General features: G+C 43.1%; 1 protein-coding gene across 1 annotated transcript; it reads left to right on the top strand.

Moving 5' to 3' along the window:
- The first annotated feature begins 1496 nt into the window (after nucleotides 1-1496).
- Nucleotides 1497-19401, top strand: AMD1 (adenosylmethionine decarboxylase 1). Its single transcript, XM_033054993.2, has 9 exons — nucleotides 1497-2038; nucleotides 11892-11978; nucleotides 13244-13370; nucleotides 13840-13942; nucleotides 14728-14770; nucleotides 14855-14999; nucleotides 15988-16080; nucleotides 16166-16321; nucleotides 17259-19401. Exons 1-9 carry the CDS (start codon nucleotides 1908-1910, stop codon nucleotides 17397-17399), a joined length of 1026 nt encoding a protein of 341 aa, XP_032910884.1. The 5' UTR covers nucleotides 1497-1907; the 3' UTR covers nucleotides 17400-19401.
- Nucleotides 19402-21888: the final 2487 nt, after the last annotated feature.

Raw genomic sequence — 21888 nt, 5'->3', positions numbered from 1 at the left:
ACTGAAACTAGTGGTCCTGCATTCCCCATCCATAATTTCATGTGCATGTCCAAGCAAAGCTTCTTATTTGTACCAATGCAACCATCTATGTAGCTGGGACATGAACGGCCTTGGGAAACTGATGCAAATTAAAGCTGATCACAATTAAAACTATTAACCATCATTAAAGCAAAGTAGTCAGCATTAAACCTGATGCAGTCCACTACACAGCCATGCAAGTGCTTGTACTGACACAAGGAAGGAGGCAGTGTGGAGGTACAGACAAATGTAAGGAAGGAAAAGAGAAAGGAAAACCTTTTTTTTTTTGGAGTTGTCACAACTCACACCAAGTTAACAGAAAACAGTGAAGCCCCAGCAGTGGAAAACATGGTTCTCTGCCAGCTATTAAGGCTGTGCCATGGCAGCATACAGCGGCATCCAGCCACCTAGGGAATGATTCACGTCCAGCTGCCTTGGCAATGACTCACTGGCTCACTGACTCACTCCTCCGCTGGTGGACAGAGCCCACTGCCTATTATGCCGTCCGATACTGTCTCACTGTCTCCTAGTAGGGACTCATTCATCTGTCCCCAGCCATCTGCTGCTGCCTGTCCCATGTAGCGCAAGTACCGTAGGCTCATCGGGGAACACGGGATTTTCTGTTCTACGTTTGGTCAGTTGCGAGCCCTTCCTCAGGCTACGGAGTGTTGCAACACTGAGTTTATAATGTATTACAGTATCGCTAAAAAAGAGCTTTAGGTGACCATTGATCTATGTGGTTTTCAACAATTTCTTCTACATATTAGGAAAAAAGAGTCGCAGGTTCTCAAGTAATGACCCGCGCACAAAGATCCGCCGTCCCTCCCGTGTGCGCCCTCACGCTCATGCCCTGCCCGGTCACTCGCTCCTAGTGCCACACAGCCGCGTAGTGACTCCCCAATTCTCGGTCGCACACGCTGGGCTCCTGGAAGGGGCGAAGGGAACGGGAACTACGCCTGAACGCTCGGCTGAGCTGCTCTTACGAGCGAGGGAAGCGCCTTTCGGCGGGCGCAGAGGGAGGGAGCGCCGGGTGCGGGCGCAGCGCTGCCGCCGCGGCCCCGGAAGAGCCGAATTCTCGGGCTCGCCCCTCGCTACGCGGCGAATGGTTTCGGGGGATGCTCCCCCACCGTCTCTAGGCCACGTTCGGCCCTGCTTCCCCTGGCACGGCTCCCTGCGGACCACAGCCCGTGCTTCGCACCCGTGCTGAAGGCGGCGCGGTCCGATCCCGGAGCGGCCGCCACAGCGCGGCCCCGAGCGCTGCCCCAGCCCCGCCGCCGCCCGCGCTCCATCTCCCGCTCCCTGCGGGCGGGCGGGCTGCAGCGGGAGGGGCCGGAGGAACCGGCATATGCCTGGACGGGCGTCGCCGCCACCCTATGGGAAGCGGCGAAGGGCGGGCCGGAGCGGCGGCCGCCCAATGTGCGGCGCGACCCTGCGTCATGCGGGTACCTGCGGGTATAAAGGCGGCTGCGTGCGCACTGGCCCCTCGCTTACACAGTATGGCCGGCGACATCAGCTAGCGCTCGCTCAACGCTCTTCTCTGTAACAGGGGAACACACGGACTACAAGGAACCGAACCGCATCGCCCGCCCGCACCCCCGCTCGGACTGTAACCCGCTCACACGCTCACGCCGCATCCGCCGCCGCGCACTCCGGGTGGTTTTCGCCCGTTTAAAAAAAAATATTCTTCCCTCTTCTACTTATTCCTCTAATTTTTTTTTTTAAATTAATATTACGCAAATCCCCCAGAAGGTGAAACCCGCCCGGGACGGACTGGGACCCGGCGGCGGCAGCAGCGCGGCCCGTGCAGCAGCAGCGAACGGTGGCGGCCGGGGGCGGCAGTTTGGTTGTCGTTTAATTTCTGTGGTTGTTGGTTGCCGAGTTGTCTCACCATGAAGGAGAGCGGTGCACACTTCTTCGAAGGGACCGAGAAGCTGTTGGAGGTGTGGTTCGCCCGGCAGCAGCCCGCGCAGCAGGAGCCGCACCAGAGCAAGGGGTCCGGCGACCTCCGCACCATACCCAGGTCCGCGAACGGGTGGGGTCGGAGCGGGGAGAGGTGGGGGCAGCGCTGCCCCTGGGGGGCTGCCGGCGGAGCGGGAGGGTCCCTGAATGGCCCGGGTGTGGCGGCGCTTTGGGGGCGATGGCGGCCGCGCCGGGGGAGGCAGGTTCCGGGGTGGCCGTCGGTGGGGGCTGGGCTCCCGCGCTGCCGGCTGCTTTCCCGCTTCCCCGGTGACAGCCCGGCATCTCCCCGCTGGGGGTGACCTTCCGCCGCCCTCCAGAGACCCCCGGGCAGGGAGGCTCCCCTGGTCCGGCGGGCGGGAGGTGGCGGTGCCGGAAGCCATTCCGCGCCGCCACCTCGTGCAGCCCGCGCGGTTCCCGCTGGCAACATGTGGCGGCGGAGCGCGGCGCGGAGCCGGGCGTGTGCCGCGCTGGCCGGCAGCGCCGCGGGGGGAGCGGGCGCCATGTCGCAGTGCTGCTGGCGGCCGGGGCACGGCAGCGGCGCCCACCGCTCTGCGGCGGCTCGTCCCGCTCCTGCGGCCAGTTTGGGGATGAGAAGGCTCGGGAAATTCCTGCCCATGCCGTAGTGCGGAGAGCGGATGGTCAGGAATCTCCTTCCCCGTTAATTCAAGCTGGAAAAGGAGATCTCTGTGGCTGTCGCGGCGAGGGTTGATGGATCCCTCTCACATGGCCGGTGTGGCGGCAACCTCTGGCACTGCGTAGCCGGACAGATCCAGTGAGCGCCTCTCGCCGAGGGAAGCGGGCGGTACCCGAGGACCCTTCCGCGTCTCCCAGCGGTGCGGTGGGCACCGGAGCGAGGGAGGCACCGGGAAAAGGGGTGCCCCCTCCTCCCTCAGAAGTGCGGCTGGTGCCGCGGCTTACACGTGAGTGTCCTGGCCGCACTCCCGGGCCGCGCCGCCGCTCCCGTCGCTCTCCCCCATTGAGGAGCCGAGGCCAATGGGAGCGGGACGGCGCGGAGGGCCGGGCCGCGCCGTCACCCAATGGGCATGTGGGGAATGCGCTGGCGCCGCGCTCGGCACCGCCCGGGGCGGGGGAAGGAAGGCCCGGGGCCCGCTCCGTGCCGCTCCGCTCCCGGCGCACGTGCTCGGCACCGGCTCCCGCCGCTCCCCGCCCGCCGCCCAGGAATGTGCCTGCGCCGCCTTTGTTAGTGCAGGAGCCGATGGCCACCTGCTGGCACATGGGGCGGCTCTGGAGCCGTGCTGGGCGAGGCGGGCACGGCGCGTCTGTACTGCAGATCGCCAGTACTGTATTTTGGAGCGGGACAGCGTAGAGACACTGGAGCTGGGTGATCTTTGAGGCCACTTCCAACCCAGACCGTTCTAGGATTCTATGGAATGCTTAGACTTCTGACTGTGGCGGTCCAGCTGTAGATCCACAAAAAATCGCCTTCTAGAAGTGTCAGAAAATGGTAGCTGCAAGCTTGAAGTACAAAGCAAAATCTGCAGAACTATGGATGAGCTTGTAGTGACGAGAAAAATGGTATGTGTAGGTGGGGGCAGCTGACATAGTTGGAAAAGGTAGGCTTGTCCTAAGCCAACAGGGCAAATCTGAAGGTTATACTCACGTGAATAGTTCACCTTCAGTGTGCTCAGCTGTTCAGCTTTTCGGGTTCAGGTGATTGCTGGAGGATCCGGTTCTCGGTGTAGCCCAATCTGTTTCTCCATATCGCTGTTACCCAGTGGTCTCTGGTCAGGGAGTTTGAGCAAGTGAGCTTGTCATAGTGTATTTAGTGTTTGGAATATGTTAATAATCTCCATTCAGAGACATATCCTGTTTATCTTTACCTTTATTTTGGTATTTGTCAGCAGATTTCCTGTGTATCTATCGGTAGAATTAGCTATTCACAGGTCTGAATTGGCAGTGAGCAGATCACTGCCTTTTTTTAAAGTAATGAATAGCCCATGTGTGTGCATGTCTGAATGCTCATGGTTAGCAGAAGCTTCATTTCTGCTGTACCAGAAGCACTGCAGAATACTTTTTTTACCTCTGACCTGATGATGAAAATCATCGAGTGTCATTTTATAGCTCTTTGAGGTTAAGTGGTGTAGCAGATACAGGTAACAGCCTGTATAGTTAATGTCCAGGCAATCCTGGAAGGAGTATCCTAGCTGAAACACTTGCAGATGATGTGATCTACTTAAGTGCTGGAGGAGTCCTGCAGTGTTTGACTCTAAAATGTGAAAGATTCCAAAAATACTCGTTTGGCTGTGTTAATATGCCGATGTAGTTTAGAGATGGCATTCTGCGAATGCTTTCCTCACTGACATATTCATGCTCTGGTGTTCCATTTGTCAGCTCAGACTCGTGTTTGCAAAACTGCGAATTTAAACTGCTCCCAGAGTATTTAATATAACTGCAGTGTGGGTACTGGGACAGTTTCTTTGTGTGGTTTAGATATGGCTGTAAAGATTTAATAGAGTGGATAAAAAAAATTGTTAACTGTTGAACGTGTGGTCTTTAACACAGTGTCAGAGCCATGAGCAAGCTTTGAAGACTTTTGTGTTAATTGACTCTTAATACAACCTGTTAATCGAAGTTTCTTACTTTCTTTGGTAGGAAGCTGTGACATGTCTGAAAGTGCTATGAACCCGAATCCACTTGTAATTATCAGTGTTACTGTGTTTCTAGCATGAAATGATCTTCTTCAAACATTCCCTTTTGGAAAACTGTCAGAATTAAATTACCTGTTACTGCATAGATGCAAATGAAAGTTCTGAATACTCTGTATCCTACTGTGCTAATTCTGTAATGGTGATTGAATAAGCTAGTTTATGTTGAACAGAATCTGAAATCAAAGCTGAAACTGTAGAACAATAGCTAAATTAGAATCAAGTTGCAAACCAGTTGAGCTTGCCTTTTGTATTGTAATACCTGCTTAGTAGTGAAATGTGAACCATTCATCTACTGAATGACTAAGCTGGTGTTCAGAGCTAAAAATTTCCATGTTGTGCGTGCTTGTTAGGGATTAGATATTTTCAAGTCTTTGCTGGATATCATCAGCAAAAAAGTTCTTGAGCTGATGCAATTAAGACTTTTTTTCCCCGCTTTTTCCCCCTCCTGTGGGCAAACCTGCTTTCTGGATAAAAGTTTGGATTGTGCAACATATTTCAGAAGAGATCTCTTGTCATTTTAATACATTCAATAAAGGTCCCAACTAAAGTACGAAACTTGAGCTTTGTTGTTAAGTTTTGGGGTGTTTTTACTCATTTGTTAATGAATTATGCAGAAAGGTCTTGTGGTTGAAGTAGTTACTGAGAAGCATTTAAGTATGCTTACTCTGCCTATATCCAGCAGTAGAATGAAGTTAATGTTTTTGTGGTCTCAAAATAAATAGCTTTAATTTTATTGCTTGTTCTCACTATGCTTTGTAAAGCATGGGGTTTTTTTTTCTAAAATTATAGCCTTAAACTATGTATAGAAAAGAAGGTTTGCTGAAATCATGAAGAACTTGCTGCAAGCCCTGGATTTCCATGGTGACTGTGTAGTGCATTCACTATCCTTACAGCAAAATAAGCTCTTTATTCCTTCAGATGATGTGCAGCTATGCACTTTCCATCTCAAGGGCTATCGGGATCTTGAATGTACAGAAATTTGAAATCATAAATTATGCCAGAGTTAAAAGCTCCTATCTCAAGCCTACAACCCTGAGGAATACTTCGAAATTGAGCTTATTTATGGACTTTTAATCTGCTTCTTATTTGTCTATATTATTTGGAGACACAAGCTGGAGAAAACTGCAGCAATGAGGATTATGGGGTGACACTGATACGACGTTCTGGTCCTGTTCTGCATGAAAGCTCCCAAGCTTTGATACAGTCAAGGATTTGATAGGAGTCCTGTAAATCCTTGCTCTATACTGCACCCTGTAGCCTGAGTCAGCTCACTGCTGCAGTGCTGCTGCACCTCTGCCCCTTCCCCCAGTCCTGGGCAGTGTTACCTGCCTGTTTCCTCAAACACTGAAGGTGCAAGGAAGCTGGGCCTTGAGCCCTGCTCTGCTCCTACTCCTCCAGTGCTTTGGAGCAAAACTGAAGGGACTCTGGAAAGAAGGCAGGGCTGTGCTAAGATAAGGGCTTCTGTCCTGGTGTACTTGTGGAGCTTTTTTAACGGGTGATGCAAGGTTATCTGTAGAACTTTATGTAAGAGTTCAGTCTTCCCTTCATCAGAATGGATATTAATCAACTAGATTTTAGACCAGGTTCAAAAGTACAGGTAAAATGTTTTCTTGTAACTCAAAATTGTAATAATGAATGGTTCCACGAAATGGAAACAAGACCTTTTATTCTCACTACTGCTGATTCTGATACTGCTTGCAGGAAGTGAAGACTTAAGTTGAAGACTTTCTGATGTTTTCCTGCCTTACCAGTAAAAGCACTGAAGCGTTTGGGTAGTTACTTTGTCAGAGGTCTGGGCCTTGATTGAGACTGTGTAGAAAATAAGTAAGCAGCTATTGGTGTATTCCTCAAAGGACCTTCCTAATGATTGTTTGCTTAGCCAGGAGAACAGAAAGACTTGGGGCTTTTAGTACGTACTTGCTGCTTTACAGTATGTTCCTTCTGGAGAAAATTACACTCAAATTTGCCCTGAATGTTGCTTGTAAGCCCTGCTGTGCCTGCTGGGGCTCATGCTTCCTCAAATACTTTCTTTGGATGTCCTTGGATATGAGAGACTTGGGAATACCCATTGAATATCTTTGGATGTAAAGGATGGAGTCCCCATTCCATGCAATAATGGTGTAATGCCTGCAACAGGAGAAATATGCAGCCTTCAGCTATGGCTGTTGACATCTTTGTGCCATTGCTGAAATATTTTGGTTTCACTTGGGAGTCATGCTCTAAGTAGTTGGCTTGGAACTTTCTAGGTAAGAATGATTTTGTGAGCAGCACTGCATCAATGAGGATGCAATTTTTCACCCAGGTGCCTGTCTCAAGATTAAGTGCATGTCCCTGGAGGGCTTCTTATGTTTGAGATAAGGGAGATGTGGACAGTCTCTCTGTATATCTGTGCTCAGAGGATCTAGAGGGTGTGACACTTTTATGTGCCCCACAGATATTGCCTATGTAAACTTAATCGAGTTGCAAGCACCTTGAGCCTAAACTCAGGCTGTGTAAGTTGTTCAAGGTAACCTATCTTAAACTGAAATTTATAAATTAAGTTATCGTTCTAATAGAAAGTAATTAACGTGCAGCTGTCTGCAGAGAAATACACGAGCTGCTGAGAGGTGACTTTTGTGTGGTCTGTACTGTTCCTACCTGTTTCAGGATGCTTGAAATCAATATTCCAGCTCTGCTGACACTGATGTTTAGCCAGCTTTTGTGTCTTGGCTGCATCTCCTCTGCGTAGGCAGTTTAGACACAGTTTTAGGCTGTCTGGAACATGATATTGGTAGGAATTTGCCTATTTAACTGTAGCCTGCTAATGAGGGAACTGATACCCATGTGGCTCCTAAACACACTTAGTAGGTAACAGGTGAGGGGATGAAAGATTGCTCTGCAGTTGAATGTTTGACATTCGAACAAGGTCTTACATAGTCAAGATTAAAATGCTTATTACTTATGGTACTACAGAATTGTCAGCTGTTCTGTTGTAATGAAAAACTACGCAAGAGTACATATATGACTTAAATTGTCTTTAGGAGTTCCATATGATTTATTTCCTAAGAATTCCTGACCTATTGCAATACAACTTTTCTTCACAGTGCTGCGCTTAGGAAGGTCCTGTTACTGGGGTGGTGGTGTGGTGTGCTTGAGGAGGCTGTTGGTTGCTGATAGGAACGAGTTCTTGATATAGTTCTTAATGTCTTCAAATTGCTGTTAGTACATTCTGAGTTGGCCTGAAACAGCAGTATTATGCCTGGTATGCTTGACTCCTATTAAAGAATGTGTTTTACCCCTGAAGGTAAAGGCTCAGAAGAGGCCAATAACTTGCATGGTTTTATCTGTCAAGGAAAACTTCCTTCTGAAATAAAGAAGCAAATATGTATGATGCTTTGGAACTTGGATGAGATGAACTATTGACTATTTATGAAGCATACTTCCTACAATTAAGCTACTTCTCAGTTATAATAGCTTTTCCCTACTGGTTGGTTTTCAACTGACTGGCAGTTGAATGGAAGTTATTTGTACTCTGGTAACGAGTCTGTTGATAAGGTGCTAAATATTACAACACAGGTATAGGAGTAGATTGTTAAACTTTTTTTTTCTTTTGGAATGTTCTGCTAGTAGGTATAGAAAAAATAGCTTTTTACCGTTCAAACAAGGACAGTTCTTCACACTTGAGTAGATGTATTCCATTTTTATTTGCTGTTCTCTGAGACGTTGCAGTCATTTAAGGTGCATCGTGCTTGCCCATTCAAAAAAATAATTTGACTCTGGATAAGTAGCAGTTATTTGAAAATTCAGAAAGGGGATCTTACAACTTTGAATGAAGTGGTCAAAAAGCCCACATAAGTAAGGAGTTGGTCTCAAGTTGCTGTCTGCAGTTCTGCTGCAGAATTTGCTTCCAGTGAGAGCTGCCAATGACTCTCATGGATCATATTCTACTATGCTTGAGTATAGGAAGGCAGTTTCCAAACTGGCATTGTCCTGATGTCTGGCTATGGGAAACAATTTAGGAAATAGTAATGCCTTGCACATTGATCATTGAAGGGGGAATTTTGAAGAGCAGAAGTCCATGATGGCACTTAATTGTGAATCAAGTAGTACGTGGGTACCCTTTTTCAGTTGCAGGCTTTGCTTCCAAATTAAAAACTTACCTCAGTTATGAAATTAGTAGTGTTCTCAAATACTTAAATTACTTAGTGGATTTTTACTTACTATTGAATAGCTGCAATGTGTGTTGATAACCATTGAAATATGACTTTTAAGGTTGATTTTGTTTCTTCATTTAAGTGTGGGTAGATATTGTTTGTCTCAACTAGTGACAATTATACAGATCAAAAAAACAAAAGGGGAAGAAATGCAAGAGTTACATTTGTAGTGAACTTAATCTACTTGGTACAAAGTAGTCCCAGATGTTCTTCCTTAGCTGTGCTTTAAACAATAGAACATGCCAAATACTAAGGTCATCTTGTTTAAATAGATTATGTTGGATCAAATCCAGCCTTTCTTTAGTTTCCCGTACTTAACTTTAAAATGCAGATACAGTCCAGTATCCCTGCAGAACTTCTCCCTAATGTGGCCAAATTTCATCCTGGCTGCTGCAACTCTTTATTAGTGTATGTATGCTTCTAGAGCAAGCCTGGCATCTTGTCTGTTTTTGAAGTTGTTTTTAACGCTGCACTAGATAGATCAGATTATGACCTTGCCCTTTATTTGTGCAAAGGCTGAACACAACATTTAGTGCATGTTTAGCTATGGTTTCTGTAGGACAATAGTGAGGACTTGAGCATAGCTGTGATATGCGAAAGTCTCGGATAACTGCAGATTTCAGTCATAGTACCTGAATACCAACTGTAGTACCAACAAACATAACAGGACTTCCTTTGCATCGTGGGCTTTGCACTTAACTCACAATAGTGCATTGTTGGTGCTATACTGACCCCTCACTGAACTACCAAACATGTTACATCTTCCTCTGCTAATATGTGTCTGAAACGTGGACAAGACAGTTCCCTGAAATGTGTGCAGTGAACTGCACTACAGTGATACTTAAAGAAAAAGTGTCACTTGCCTTCATAAGGCTGAGATGTTGACTGTCTGACCCAGTAAGAAGCTTGTGAAGCCTGAGACGTGTGCTCTTGCAAAGCCTAAGATAGTTACATGCCCATTAATACTTGGACAAGTACAAAATCAGATTTGTAGTAATGTACAAATGGGGTTAGTACAGCTCAGCATCAGGGAACTCTTCCTCACCTTTTCTAAATGCAATGTCAGACTCTGGGTGTCTGTTTAATGGCCAATAAAATGTCAGTAGGGATGCTGAAATGGTTTGAACAATCTAAGACATTACCTAGTTCAATTTACAGGAAGAGTGGCAAACGTATGCTGGTGTGCTGTAGCCAGAGAAAACTTAATCTGTTAGTATTCTTGCTAGCAAAAGAGTATGATTTTTCTAGGAGCATTTAGAAGATAGTTTATATTTTATCTATTTCACTCTTTGCATTTACCAGTCTTTTTGAGGTAAGCAACCAACTTGCATTTTCATGTACACTTGAGTTTTAGGAACAGAGCTAAATCCAGTCAATGACATTAACATAGAGCTGAGTAAATGTGTGGGACTTAAGCTGAGCATTCAAAATAACCTTTTTAATTTGACATGGAGATTTGAGTGTCTGTGCTGTCTTGCACAGACATGTCAAGACATGTCAAACATTTCATCAAGGGTCACTAACTGTGGTAAATCTCACTTTGATTTTAAGTATCCAGTTATATCACTGAATTTCTAGGTTAATCAGATGTGCACTTGATTATGAGGGGTTTTTTAAATGGATAGGATTTTCTTAACATATGTTCTGGTTGAATCAGATATATATAAATATTACTATTCTTGTGTAATATATACTTTAAATGGGAAAATCCTTGAGTGTTAATAAAGGTACAGAATTCAGTTTCAAAAGGCATTCTGAATGAATTAATTGAGGGTGAAGTTAAGGCATTTTTTTGCTGGCTGTTTAGAAAGACTAAAGAATATATGGATGTTTTAATTATATGTACAGCAGAATCTAAAACTTCCAACTTCACAAACTGACCAGTTTTGTAAGGGAAAAGACTGGTGGCTGGAGAGAAAGTGAGTTGATGGAATTAACAGCATGTGCTCTATCCTGGAGTACAGCCGCAGGGTTTTTGCAGTGTCAGTAAAGGGTGAGAGCTGTGTCTCCTGAAGAAGGATTAGGCTGACAGTTTTATATGGGCAATCTGAGCTTGCTTGGTAAGGAAAAATCGGCAATTTTCTCGTGCTCCTAGCTCCTGCAGTTATTCCAACTCTACTGATGGGCAACTTCGTTTTATGCTGGGTTAGTAAATCTCTTGGATTGTGACTTCTCTGAGGACAGGAGCCAGCACAAACGTGCAGGTGGAATATGCTGAGGGAAGGAAGAAGTAGGACAGCTGGCAGTCTTGTAATTTTGTGACGTCAGGAAGCTGTATCTGTTCCTGTCTTATTTATAGCAAAATTGACTATATTGAATTCTACTAATCTGGTCTAGACATAAGACTGAATTGACAACCAAAGTAATGTTTTTTCTAAGTCCATAATTTCTCTTGAGTACTTGAAAGTCTTTTAGCTTAATTTGAGGCCTTGGTTTTTATTTTTTTATACTCCTTGTAGAATGAGTAATATCTGTAAAGAATTGAATGAACTGCCACCATACTGAATTCTAGCACCATAGCTACAATCTGCACAGTGTGAAGGAGTTCTGTGATCCTGCTTGGTCAGGGAGGAATTCAGGCTGTTGAAATCTATTAGTTTTTTGCTTTTCAGTTATGAACTTGACTCTAAACTCGTCAGTTAAAACATCTTAATAATAACTTACTGGTTTATTACTGCAGTATTTGCCAGTGACTACTGTGGTTGAAGCGCACAGAGGTTCAACCTAAAGCATACCTTAAGTTACCAACATGTGGGATGCAGGATTTAAGGTTAATCCTGACTCTTCTGGTTAGAAGCTTGAGGTTGCTGTTTGGCAGTTGTCCACATGCAGCAGATCATGGTAACCCATTTTGAGGACTACTAAGCCATCAAGAGCAAAAAATGAAGCATTACTGTATTGTGAGAGACAGTCCCTGTATAAAAACCCTTCCCATTTTGTGCGCTCTGATCCAGTAACTCAAGACTCTACTCTTGTTCAGGATTTTTACCCAGGGCTCCAGCAAGCTTTGGTTTGATTAACCTGGTTTTTGTGTTCTTTAATTTCTTCACAGGATTGAGTGGGACAAACTTCTGGAGAATGTGCATTGTTTGATCATAAGTGTGACAAAAACTGACAAGCAGGAAGCTTATGTACTCAGGTAAGGCACTGGCTCATTCTTTTAGTCCCTAGGAGGGAAGAAAGTGAAAGCTGTCATATGTGATTCACTTGGCTGAGAATCCAGTCTTGGGTTAATGGCAAGTTGATGGCTACAACTTGCAGGCATCTCCTGCGCAGAGGTGCAAATCTCTTCATAATAGTTTCTTTTTTCCCTTTAACCAAAAGGATCTACAGAGCTGTGGTGGCTTTGCACCTCATCACTGAATTTTGTCCATGGGTAAATAAGTGTCCCCAATACAGAATATCAGTATTACTTCAGAATAGGCAATAGGTGTCACTTATCACCAAGAAAACCTTTTTGGTAGATCAGCTTTAACTGCACATAATACAATCGAATGGAACAACTCTTGCAGCTGACCTAAGAGTATCTGTAAAACTGTAGCTTTCCTGGAGTCCTGGAATTTTTGTTGTGCTGTAATTAGTTATAAGGACACTACTTTTGCCATGTGTTTTTCATCTTGCAAAATACTTTCTTGCTTTTGTACATGAACTTTACAGATGCATTTAACATTCTCTGGTTTACTTCAGATTACAGATACTGACTGAAGCTTTTGTACTCTAAAACACTGCCTTGAGGGCAAGGTTGTGCTAAGAGAAAACTAGTCAAAGGAACTGTGTTCAAGTCTTGTTTCTTCAAGCTTCATATATTTAAAAATTCTGGGAAGAGTGACTAGTTGCACTGCATCCTGGATTAAATTCAACCTTGATTTTGAATTTGCAATCAGCATTCCAAATAATTACTTAAGCTTACTTTTACTCACATTGTTCAGTTACCTGATGAAAAGGTATTTGTTAAGCATGTTTAAATGTTCTGGATGTAGTATCAATGCCCATCTCCAGTTCAGCTGGGCTGTAGTTAAATAAAATCTGACTTAGTTTATATATAGTTAATTTCTGTATCTTACTTGTGAGGCATATCATATAGCTGTGCCTGTGTGTACCCACTTCACAGCATGTTTGTATTTCTCAGATAGTTTGAGGGTGTCTAAGGTGTGTGCCTTCTCCTGTAGTATGACAGCTCTAATACCATGCTTGGAGCAGGTGTTTGTTTTGGGAAGTCATAACAGCTCTCAAATGTTAGCAAATAGATCGAATTGATAGAATGCAGCTAAGTATATTTGTGTCATATGCTGAGTGTTCACTTAGAGTAATGCATTTGGTTGGGATAAGGACCAAGACCTAACAGATCCCTCCTGGATTGTTTTATGTAGAGCACTTAATATATTCTTAACACCTCTTTTTCAGTGAGAGTAGCATGTTTGTCTCCAAGAGACGTTTCATTTTGAAGACGTGTGGTACCACCCTCTTACTGCAAGCACTGGTTCCCCTGTTGGAGCTTGCTAGGGAGTACAGTGGGTTTGACTCAATTCAGGTAAGGTGTCAGAAATTTTCCTTGGAATGTTCAAAAAGCTTTTTGCTACTATTTCAAATTCACTCTTTCCAACAAATATTCTGAAACTTGGACATTTGTGTGCTCCCCGTAATGGGAAGACTGTAATGTAAGATTGCTCTGCTGTAGCAGTTGCCCTCTTATTTGTGTCTTAGTGGGTGCTAACAAATGCTATTGAGCTGAGTTACTTAAGAGTAACTGTGCCCATGCTGTCTAGTGGAAAACAAGTCTGTAAGTAAACTGTCTCCTGAAGCTTAGAAATTAAGATAGGAACAACTGTGTGTTCTGAAATGGGAATAAAGGTAGCAATGTTTTGACAATGAAAACTTGATGTTTTCATTGTGAGAGTTTTGACTGTGAGAGTTCATGATAAATGCTTGCATTTTCTAAATTCTTAGATTCAAGGTGGATGGATATACTCAATACCTAAGATACACCTTTATTTTTTCAGAGCTTCTTTTATTCACGTAAGAATTTCATGAAGCCTTCCCACCAGGAGTACCCACATAGGAATTTCCAGGAAGAAGTAGAGTTTCTTAATGAAATTTTCCCAAGTAAGTTGATGAAACTTCAGCAGTTGGGTGAAGGGTTGATGTTACGTGAGAAGTGATGAGCAGTACAATAGGTACAGGCTGCTAGGCCAAGAATTCAGCAGTCCTTGCATAAAAGTCAAAAGTTGTAAATACTTGTTTTCTGAATTTGTGATACTAGCTTACCAAAATCCAAATTTAAATCATACTAAGCTTGACATTTAGCACCTTATCTTAACTGGGGTCATCTTCAGGCTTCCAGTCACTCTGCAGAATTCTGAAAGCCCTATTAAAAAGCTAGGATAGTAATTTAAAGTAATACACTGAATAAAAATGTGGGCTTTTCTCACAGAAGTTACTATGCTGAAAACCAAATTTAAACATTTAATACAGTTTAAGACTTACAAGAAGAATCTTAAATTTTAAAGTGACAGGTTTTGGAAGAAACATGTAAGCTGTGGTGCTCATCTGAGTTATTTGAAAATAAATGATAATCATAAGTGCACTTAATAGAGGCTTTAAGAGTACCATGGTTTCTCTGTGCATAGCTAAAGCTGTAATACCAAATTCCTGATAGTATCCCCTCTGCTGAGGTGTCCAGAACCACTTCTGAGGCAGCTTGCTTTTCTGATTATTAACTTTGCATTCCTGAAGCTAAATGCCTGATTATTTGACACAGCTGCTGACTGCATCAGTGAACCTCACGGGGTTCTGTGAAAGGCCCCTGTCTTTAAATAAGAAATGAATATAATGTTTTACATAAATATTCAGCTGTGGTACATTAACTGGGGGCTTTTTGTCTTGTCTAGATGGAGCAGCTTATTGCATGGGGCGTATGAACTCTGATTGCTGGTATGTACGTGAAGTTTGAAGTCTTTACCGGTAGAACTTGGTGCTGTCAATATGTGTTACATACTTGATTTGTGCTTTGTGTAGGTACCTGTACACCCTGGATTTCCCAGAGAGTCGGATATCCAATCAGCCTGATCAGACACTGGAAATTCTGATGAGTGAGCTTGACCCAGTAGTTATGGACCAGTTCTACATGAAAGATGGTGTTACTGCAAATGATGTCACTCGTGTATGTTTGCTTGAAAACTGAGCGTTTTGAGGAATGGTGGAAATTGGGCAACAAAATGCTTCATTCACTTAATTTTTAATACAAGATTTATTTTGTGGTAGGAGAGATGTTGTACAAAGTCAGGTTAATACTTTGGGAGGAAAATGGAATCAAGAATGTTTTGGGGAGTGTAACTTCATGTTTTCAATGTCCTTTCTTTAGTGAAAGCAACAATATGCAGTGCTTTGGGTGATTGGAAGCTTTTACTCTGAAGAATGTAGGAATAAGAATAAAACCACAATTTGAGTAACTTTCACGGATGTAGATTACAAGGAGTAAAGCTTAGACTGGAGCTAAGGAATGCAAAGGTTACATATCAAAATCAGGGAGCCATTTGGATGAGGGGAAGGGCAGATTTGGTGTCTAAGCATAACTTGATGGGTTTGCCTCCTTTTCCCAGATGGGATAGCCATGTGACATGAACAAGTTTTCCTGACAAGTACACTGACTTCATCTTGTTTTCCATCTTAGGCTTTGATTCTCATACTGTATTTGCTATTGAGATTTGGCTGTAGCTCAGGTACTGTGTGGTAAATCAAAACACTAGGGATTGCACTTCTTCCTAGGGTATAAAGTAGTATATCTACACTCTGCAGTAAATGTAAACAGCCTTCATTTTGTGGTTGAAGAGAAGCCATTTTAGCAGCAAAAGCAAATGTGTTCTGGAGTTCTAAGCTGTTGCCTTGTCTTGGATGGATGCAGCTTGGCTCTGTAATAGGCAGTGTAATAGTTTGCATACAGCTTGTCACTGCAATTGATGCAGTGACAGGATGCAAAACCAAGGTCATCTACAGCAGTACACATAATCAGACTGACTTGTTATTGGGAGAATTCTGGTTATCTGTTATCTGGAAAATTCTTTGTGAAATAGATGTTCATTTGGCCTTTGAGTTAAATCTAAACAAGTGTAAGGATGCATGATAAACAGGATTGTTTAACTTTGTTTCAGATGAGTGGAATTCGTGACCTGATACCAGGTTCTGTTATTGATGCTACAATGTTCAATCCTTGTGGGTATTCAATGAATGGGATGAAATCGGATGTAAGTTTTATACTCATTCTTAATAAACATTTGGTAAATAAAAATAAACAAATATTTGATGGTAATAATACCTTATTTTTTTCAGGGAACTTACTGGACTATTCACATCACTCCAGAACCAGAATTTTCTTATGTTAGTTTTGAAACAAACATAAGTCAGACCTCTTACGATGACCTGATTAGAAAAGTTGTAGAGGTTTTCAAGCCAGGAAAATTTGTGACAACTCTCTTTGTTAATCAGGTGAGTTTTCTTGCATTAGCTTATCAGCAGATGAAATATGTATAGACACAAATGAAGCAAGGCTTTGAGATTTTTACTGGAGATAAACAGTTTCCAGTTTGCCTCTACATTTGAGTGGTAGTTTCTTTAGAAAGCAAAAATACTCTTCAGTCTTGCTTTGACATGTACTAAATCTGATCTTCAGAAACAGTAAGATGCAGCATCCCAGTCCCAGAATTCTAATGACTTCCTGTGTAGTTCTGTATAGGCATAATTCCTTGCTTTGGCATTTTTCTGGATTTGCCTGCAGCTGTCAGTTGTAGAACACCTGCTGTTAATGGTGTTGCTCTCAGCTAATCATAGAACCACAAAATGATTTGGGTTGGAAGGGACCTTTAATGGTCATCTAGTTCCAACCCCCTGCCATGGGCAGGGAAACTTTCCAGTAGACCAGATTGCTCAGAGCCCTATCCAGCCTGGCCTTGAACACTGCCAGGGATGAGGCATCCACAACTTCTCTGAGAAACCTGTTTCAGTGTCTCACCATCCTCACAATGAAGATTTTTTTCCTAATATCTGATCTAAACCTAGCCTCTTTCAGTTTAAATCTGTTGCCTACATGCTCTGGCAAAAAGTTCTTTTCCAGCTCTCTTGCAGCCCCCTTCAGAATACTGGAAGGTGCTCTAAGGTCTCCCCAGAGCTTTCTCTTCTCCAGGCTGAACAACCCCAATTCTCTCAGCCTGTGTCCATAGGAGAGGTGCTCCACCCCCCCAATTCTTCACAGAACAGCAGTACCATATGTAGGGAGCAGAATCACTGCTTGGGAATTAAGCTTTCTGCACCACTGTTAGGAAGAGTTTTAAAGCTTGTTGGTAAGAACCATATATGAAATGCAGTGTGCTAATCCATCTCTAAATGACAGTTTTAAGAGTAACTTTCTTATTGTTTTGTTTTCTAGAGTTCTAAATGTCGCACAGTGTTTTCCTCTGCGCAGAAGATTGAGGGGTTTAAACGTCTTGATCACCAGATTGCCCAATTCAGTGATTATAATTTTGTTTTTACCAGTTTTACAAAAAATCGCCAGCAACAGCACAGTTGATTAAGAATGAAGAAAAAGCGCAAAAAGAAATCCCATATAGAAGGTGGTGGTTGCTTTCTAGTTAATGATTCAGGGGGCCATGCTTTCCACTCCCACCACCTTGTAGTTGTGGAAAGCCCTAGGTGTAATCATAGTATAACCATTTTGAATTGTATGCATTATTATATCAAGGAGTTAGATATCTTGCATGAATGCTCTCTTCTGTGTTTAGGTACTCTATGCCACTCTTGCTGTGAAATTGAAGTGCATGTAGAAAAATCTTACTGTATGAAACTTTACAACACTTGTAAAAATGATTCAGGTAGAATTACACACAGTATAGTTTTTCTCCAAGTATCACCAAAAATTCCCCACAGACAAGGCTTTCGTCCTCATTAGACTTCAGCCTCAACCTATTCACTGGGGACAATTCTCTGTTAAATTGTCACTTTTTTTTAATCTATGTTGTGATTTCAGTCTAAAACAGTTTTTGATGAACTTCTATAATTTCTAATGAAACAGATTCCTAATTAACACTTTCGTGTTTGGAGAAAGTTGTTAAAACAGTTACAAATTGTTTTGCTACTACAGGTGGTGGTTGATTTATTTTTAAATCAGACTTTTCATGCTCTAATAAAGCTTCTAGGAATTTGCTCAGCTCCCTGTAGAACTGGGCTAGTGCATCAGTCTTTCACCTTTAGTAACTTGGGTATCGGTACTAGTGCAGGCTAAGTTTTGTTTCACCTTAATGGTCATTTGTCTGTCCACATCCCCAAGCTGTCACACTGCTATGCAATGGCAGAATTTGATGAAGGTCCAAGACTTGACAGGGGAAGAGCTGAGCCAGGCTTCAAGTGCTTTGGCATAATTGTGTGACAGCTTTGCAAGTGCAAGTTCTATTGGCAGCAGGCATCTTCTGTCCTAATCACCTGTTATGTCAGAACAGGAAGCTGGTGCTCCTGAGCACAGGCAGGTAGGGCTAGTGAGGAGTGGGATTTGCCAGTCTGGGTGTGTTGATTGGTTTGGATTATTTTCAGTAAAACCTGTGACCTGCCACTTCAGACTGTAAAGAGTGCTTCTAAACTGGTCCAGTGTCACTTCATTTTGTTGTTCCAAGCAAAGCTAATGCCTCTGTCTTGTGACAGTCCTGTGACATTGTTGTGCATGTGACTTATGTTGTACTTGAGTGTTGTGACTTCATCTGTTTTTTCCTCCTAATTGCTAAGGTGGTTCCTCTTACTGTGACTTGAGGGCATTAAGTGAAGGTATAGAACATGAACTGTCTGGGGCACCTGGACAGAAGTGAAGTAGAATGCTATTCATGGAGCATGAATAAGTGTGTAATTCAAAGTCACTTTAATAGAGTGTTGGCTAAAATGCAGGCTTTGAAAAGCTGGCACACTTTCAGCTGTATTTGTTTGCAAATGCCAGGATTTTGACAGCTGTGAGACCAGCGTGTTAACAACAGAATTGAGATTATTTTTCCCCTCTTGTCCTTGTTTTGACTCCTTCTGGTTTGATGCAATGGTTCTTTTGTTCCTTCCGTATTTATAAATGAAGCACTTTTTCAGTGCTTCTAAACTGAAGTTCTGCTTGGTTAGAAATCAAGTGGTTGGAACATTTTGAATTTTTTTAGTCATATTATTGATGTTCTTTACCAATGTTATCAATTACATGCTGCAAATGGCACTAATGCTTTTTGGTGTTAATATTGAGGACCAATATTTCAATGGGGTTTTTTTTGTTCTTGCATTGTCCCAATTGTTCTGACATTTTTTTTGGCTTGAGGTCCTTTAAGTAGACTGAAGATCCCTTTTCAAGTAATACGGAAAGAATGCATCTTACAAAAAGAAACATAAGCCTCGTCTATGAAAATGAAAGCTGTTGAATGGGTTATTGAACTATCTGGGTGATCAGGATGGGGGGAGTATGGTGTTTATAATTTCTGTGGTGTTAGACTTTGATCATTTAAAAATATCTGTACCACAACTTAACGCTTCAATAAAAGTTCGCTTAAATTGTTTGTAGTGATGATGCAGCAATTCTATCCTTCACTCTCTTCATGCTTTTTGGTACCAAATGGTTTAATTCTGAAATAGATTTATGTCCTGACTGTCCTAATTTGCAGTGCTCCTGTAGGGGATGCTTTTCAACACACTGGCAGTTTAAAATGAGGCAGCATGTGAAATGAAGCCAAGTGAAAATGTTATGCTGTTCTTGAAGCTAAAACTGTTTTACTAAATGAACACAAAATTTGTTGTCTACATTCAACCTGTATAACTTTTCTTGAGCATTAAATAGTCTAAATAGCCTTCTGAATTAAGACAGCTGCTTCTAAGTAAAACACTGGAATACATTTATGTACTTAAGCTTAGACTGTCTTTGAGAGTTCAAGGTGAGATTTATCTCTTAAGGTAAAGTAGGCTGGTACCTAATCTAGATAGTAACCTAGATCAGAAGCTAGTGGCTGGGAATGTCAGTGCTAAGCAGATGCAGCCAGCACAACTGAAAATTCATTGAGTTCATGTGTTGAATCCTGTAGGAAGAGCAGTTGCAGTTTAATCATACTTGCAAAGCTCCAGCAGTGCTGATATTCCCTAAAGTCACCTAAGTATTGTGTTGGTATTGGAGGCCTAAAACCTTTCAATTCCTTAGTTCTGAAACAGGTTTCATTAGTCACCCAGAACCTTATCTGTGATGTTACATATCTCTAATGGTGTTCTGGATTGTAAATAGTAACTTGTAGTTATTTCAAGTACTTAAGACTTTTTAAAATGCCCAACAAACTCTATGAAAATAAGAAATTTGAATTTGCAGCAGCAAGAGATCCTGTTCTAACAATCTCAACCATGATAAATTAGCAGTAATCTATCTGTGAAGGGTACTGATGGAGCTGCTGGTGAAAGAGCTTGTTAAACCACTTTGAATTATTAGCAGCTGTCCTGGAAGGTCCCAGTTGGCTGGAGGGGGAGCAAATGTGATGCCCACTTTCACAAAGGGCCACAAGGAGGATCTGCCAAGCCTGCCCTTGTTGCCAGGGAAGGTCATGAAGCACATGATACTGAGCACTGTTACACAGCATGTACAGGGCAATAAAGGCCTGCCAGCATGCACTTGTGAAAGACAGGTCCTGATTGACCAACCTGATCTCCATCTATGGCAAGCTGACCCACTCACTGGATGAGGGAAAGGTGGATGATGTCTCTCTGGACTTCAGTAAATCCTTGGATGCTGTGTCACAATATGCTGGAGAAACTGGGTTCACTGTCTGCTCAGTATAAAAACTGGCTGGGTCACCAGACTTGGAGAAGGATGTTGAGTGGTGCCACATCCACCTGGTGACTGGTCACCAGTGCTGTTCCCCAGGGCTCAGTGTTGCAAAGCTGGGGGTGTCTCATCCAGTGGCCGGGGACATCTTCAAGGTTCCTTCCAATCCAAACCATTCTATGATTTTATAATAGACTGGGTAGGGATGGAGGAGATGGGCAGACTGAAGGTGGCATGATTAGGGCAGGAAATAGGATAAGGCAGTTCTGTGCCTGAGCACTTGTGGTTTTTTTCAATGTGGGGCAGAAAGGGAGATTCTGACACCGCTGCTGGTACCAAGCCGCTTGAATGGGCATTAAAAGCAATGGTTTTCAATCCTAGACCTTTACTGTGTGCTGGTGCCAAAGAGATGACCCTGCTCTGGGATGACTCTAGAAACAGATACTAGCTGTCAGTCTGGCTGCTGCTTTGGTGGTGCAGGATGATGTCTTGGCAGAAATGTTGAAGCTTGCCAGCTGGAGTGGTGGGAACTCAGATTTCCTTAGTGATAATCCCAAAAGCAATGCCACCAATATCCAAGTGCACAAGGCTTGGAAATAATGCTGAGGATACACTCCCAAGGTGTGGAGTTCTCCCAAGCTATTTCAAGTTAACTGTTCCATTGTCTTCTATTGCTTGTTATAAACTGTACTTACAATACTGGAGCTGCTGTTGTATTTTAAAAAATAAAGCAGGCCCTAGAGAGTCTTGCCTCTGCAGCTGCCTGAAAGCCATATATTTATATAAATTTTACATTCTTTATAACATGCTTAGTTCTGCCTTTAACAACTGCTATTAATTTTAAATATATGTGTACAAGTGAAATATGTGCAGTTACTTTTAGGAGCAAGACCAGACACATGAATACCATAAGCTCAGCATTTTTCATTCCTGGATTAGCCAGAATGTGAACATAGATTTTTGTATCATGTAATTCCTAATGCAGGTGCTTTACCTAATCCCTAACTTTAAATTATGTTGTTACTTCCTGTTACTTTCCCCATATCTTTTTCTAGATTATATTTATCCCCTCAGTCCATCACTCTAAATTTTTCTTAAATACTAAGATTTCAAAATAGCATGTAAGGCATCTGCCCATTTGAAGACAGAGAATCACAGAACTGTTTGGGTTGGAAGGGACCTTAAAGATGATCTGATTCAAAATCCCCTGCCGTGGGCAGGGACTCCTTCCACTAGACTGACT

This window comes from Catharus ustulatus, chromosome 3, assembly GCF_009819885.2.
Source record: "Catharus ustulatus isolate bCatUst1 chromosome 3, bCatUst1.pri.v2, whole genome shotgun sequence".
NCBI lineage: Eukaryota > Metazoa > Chordata > Aves > Passeriformes > Turdidae > Catharus > Catharus ustulatus.
This window is presented reverse-complemented; position numbering and strand designations above follow the sequence as displayed.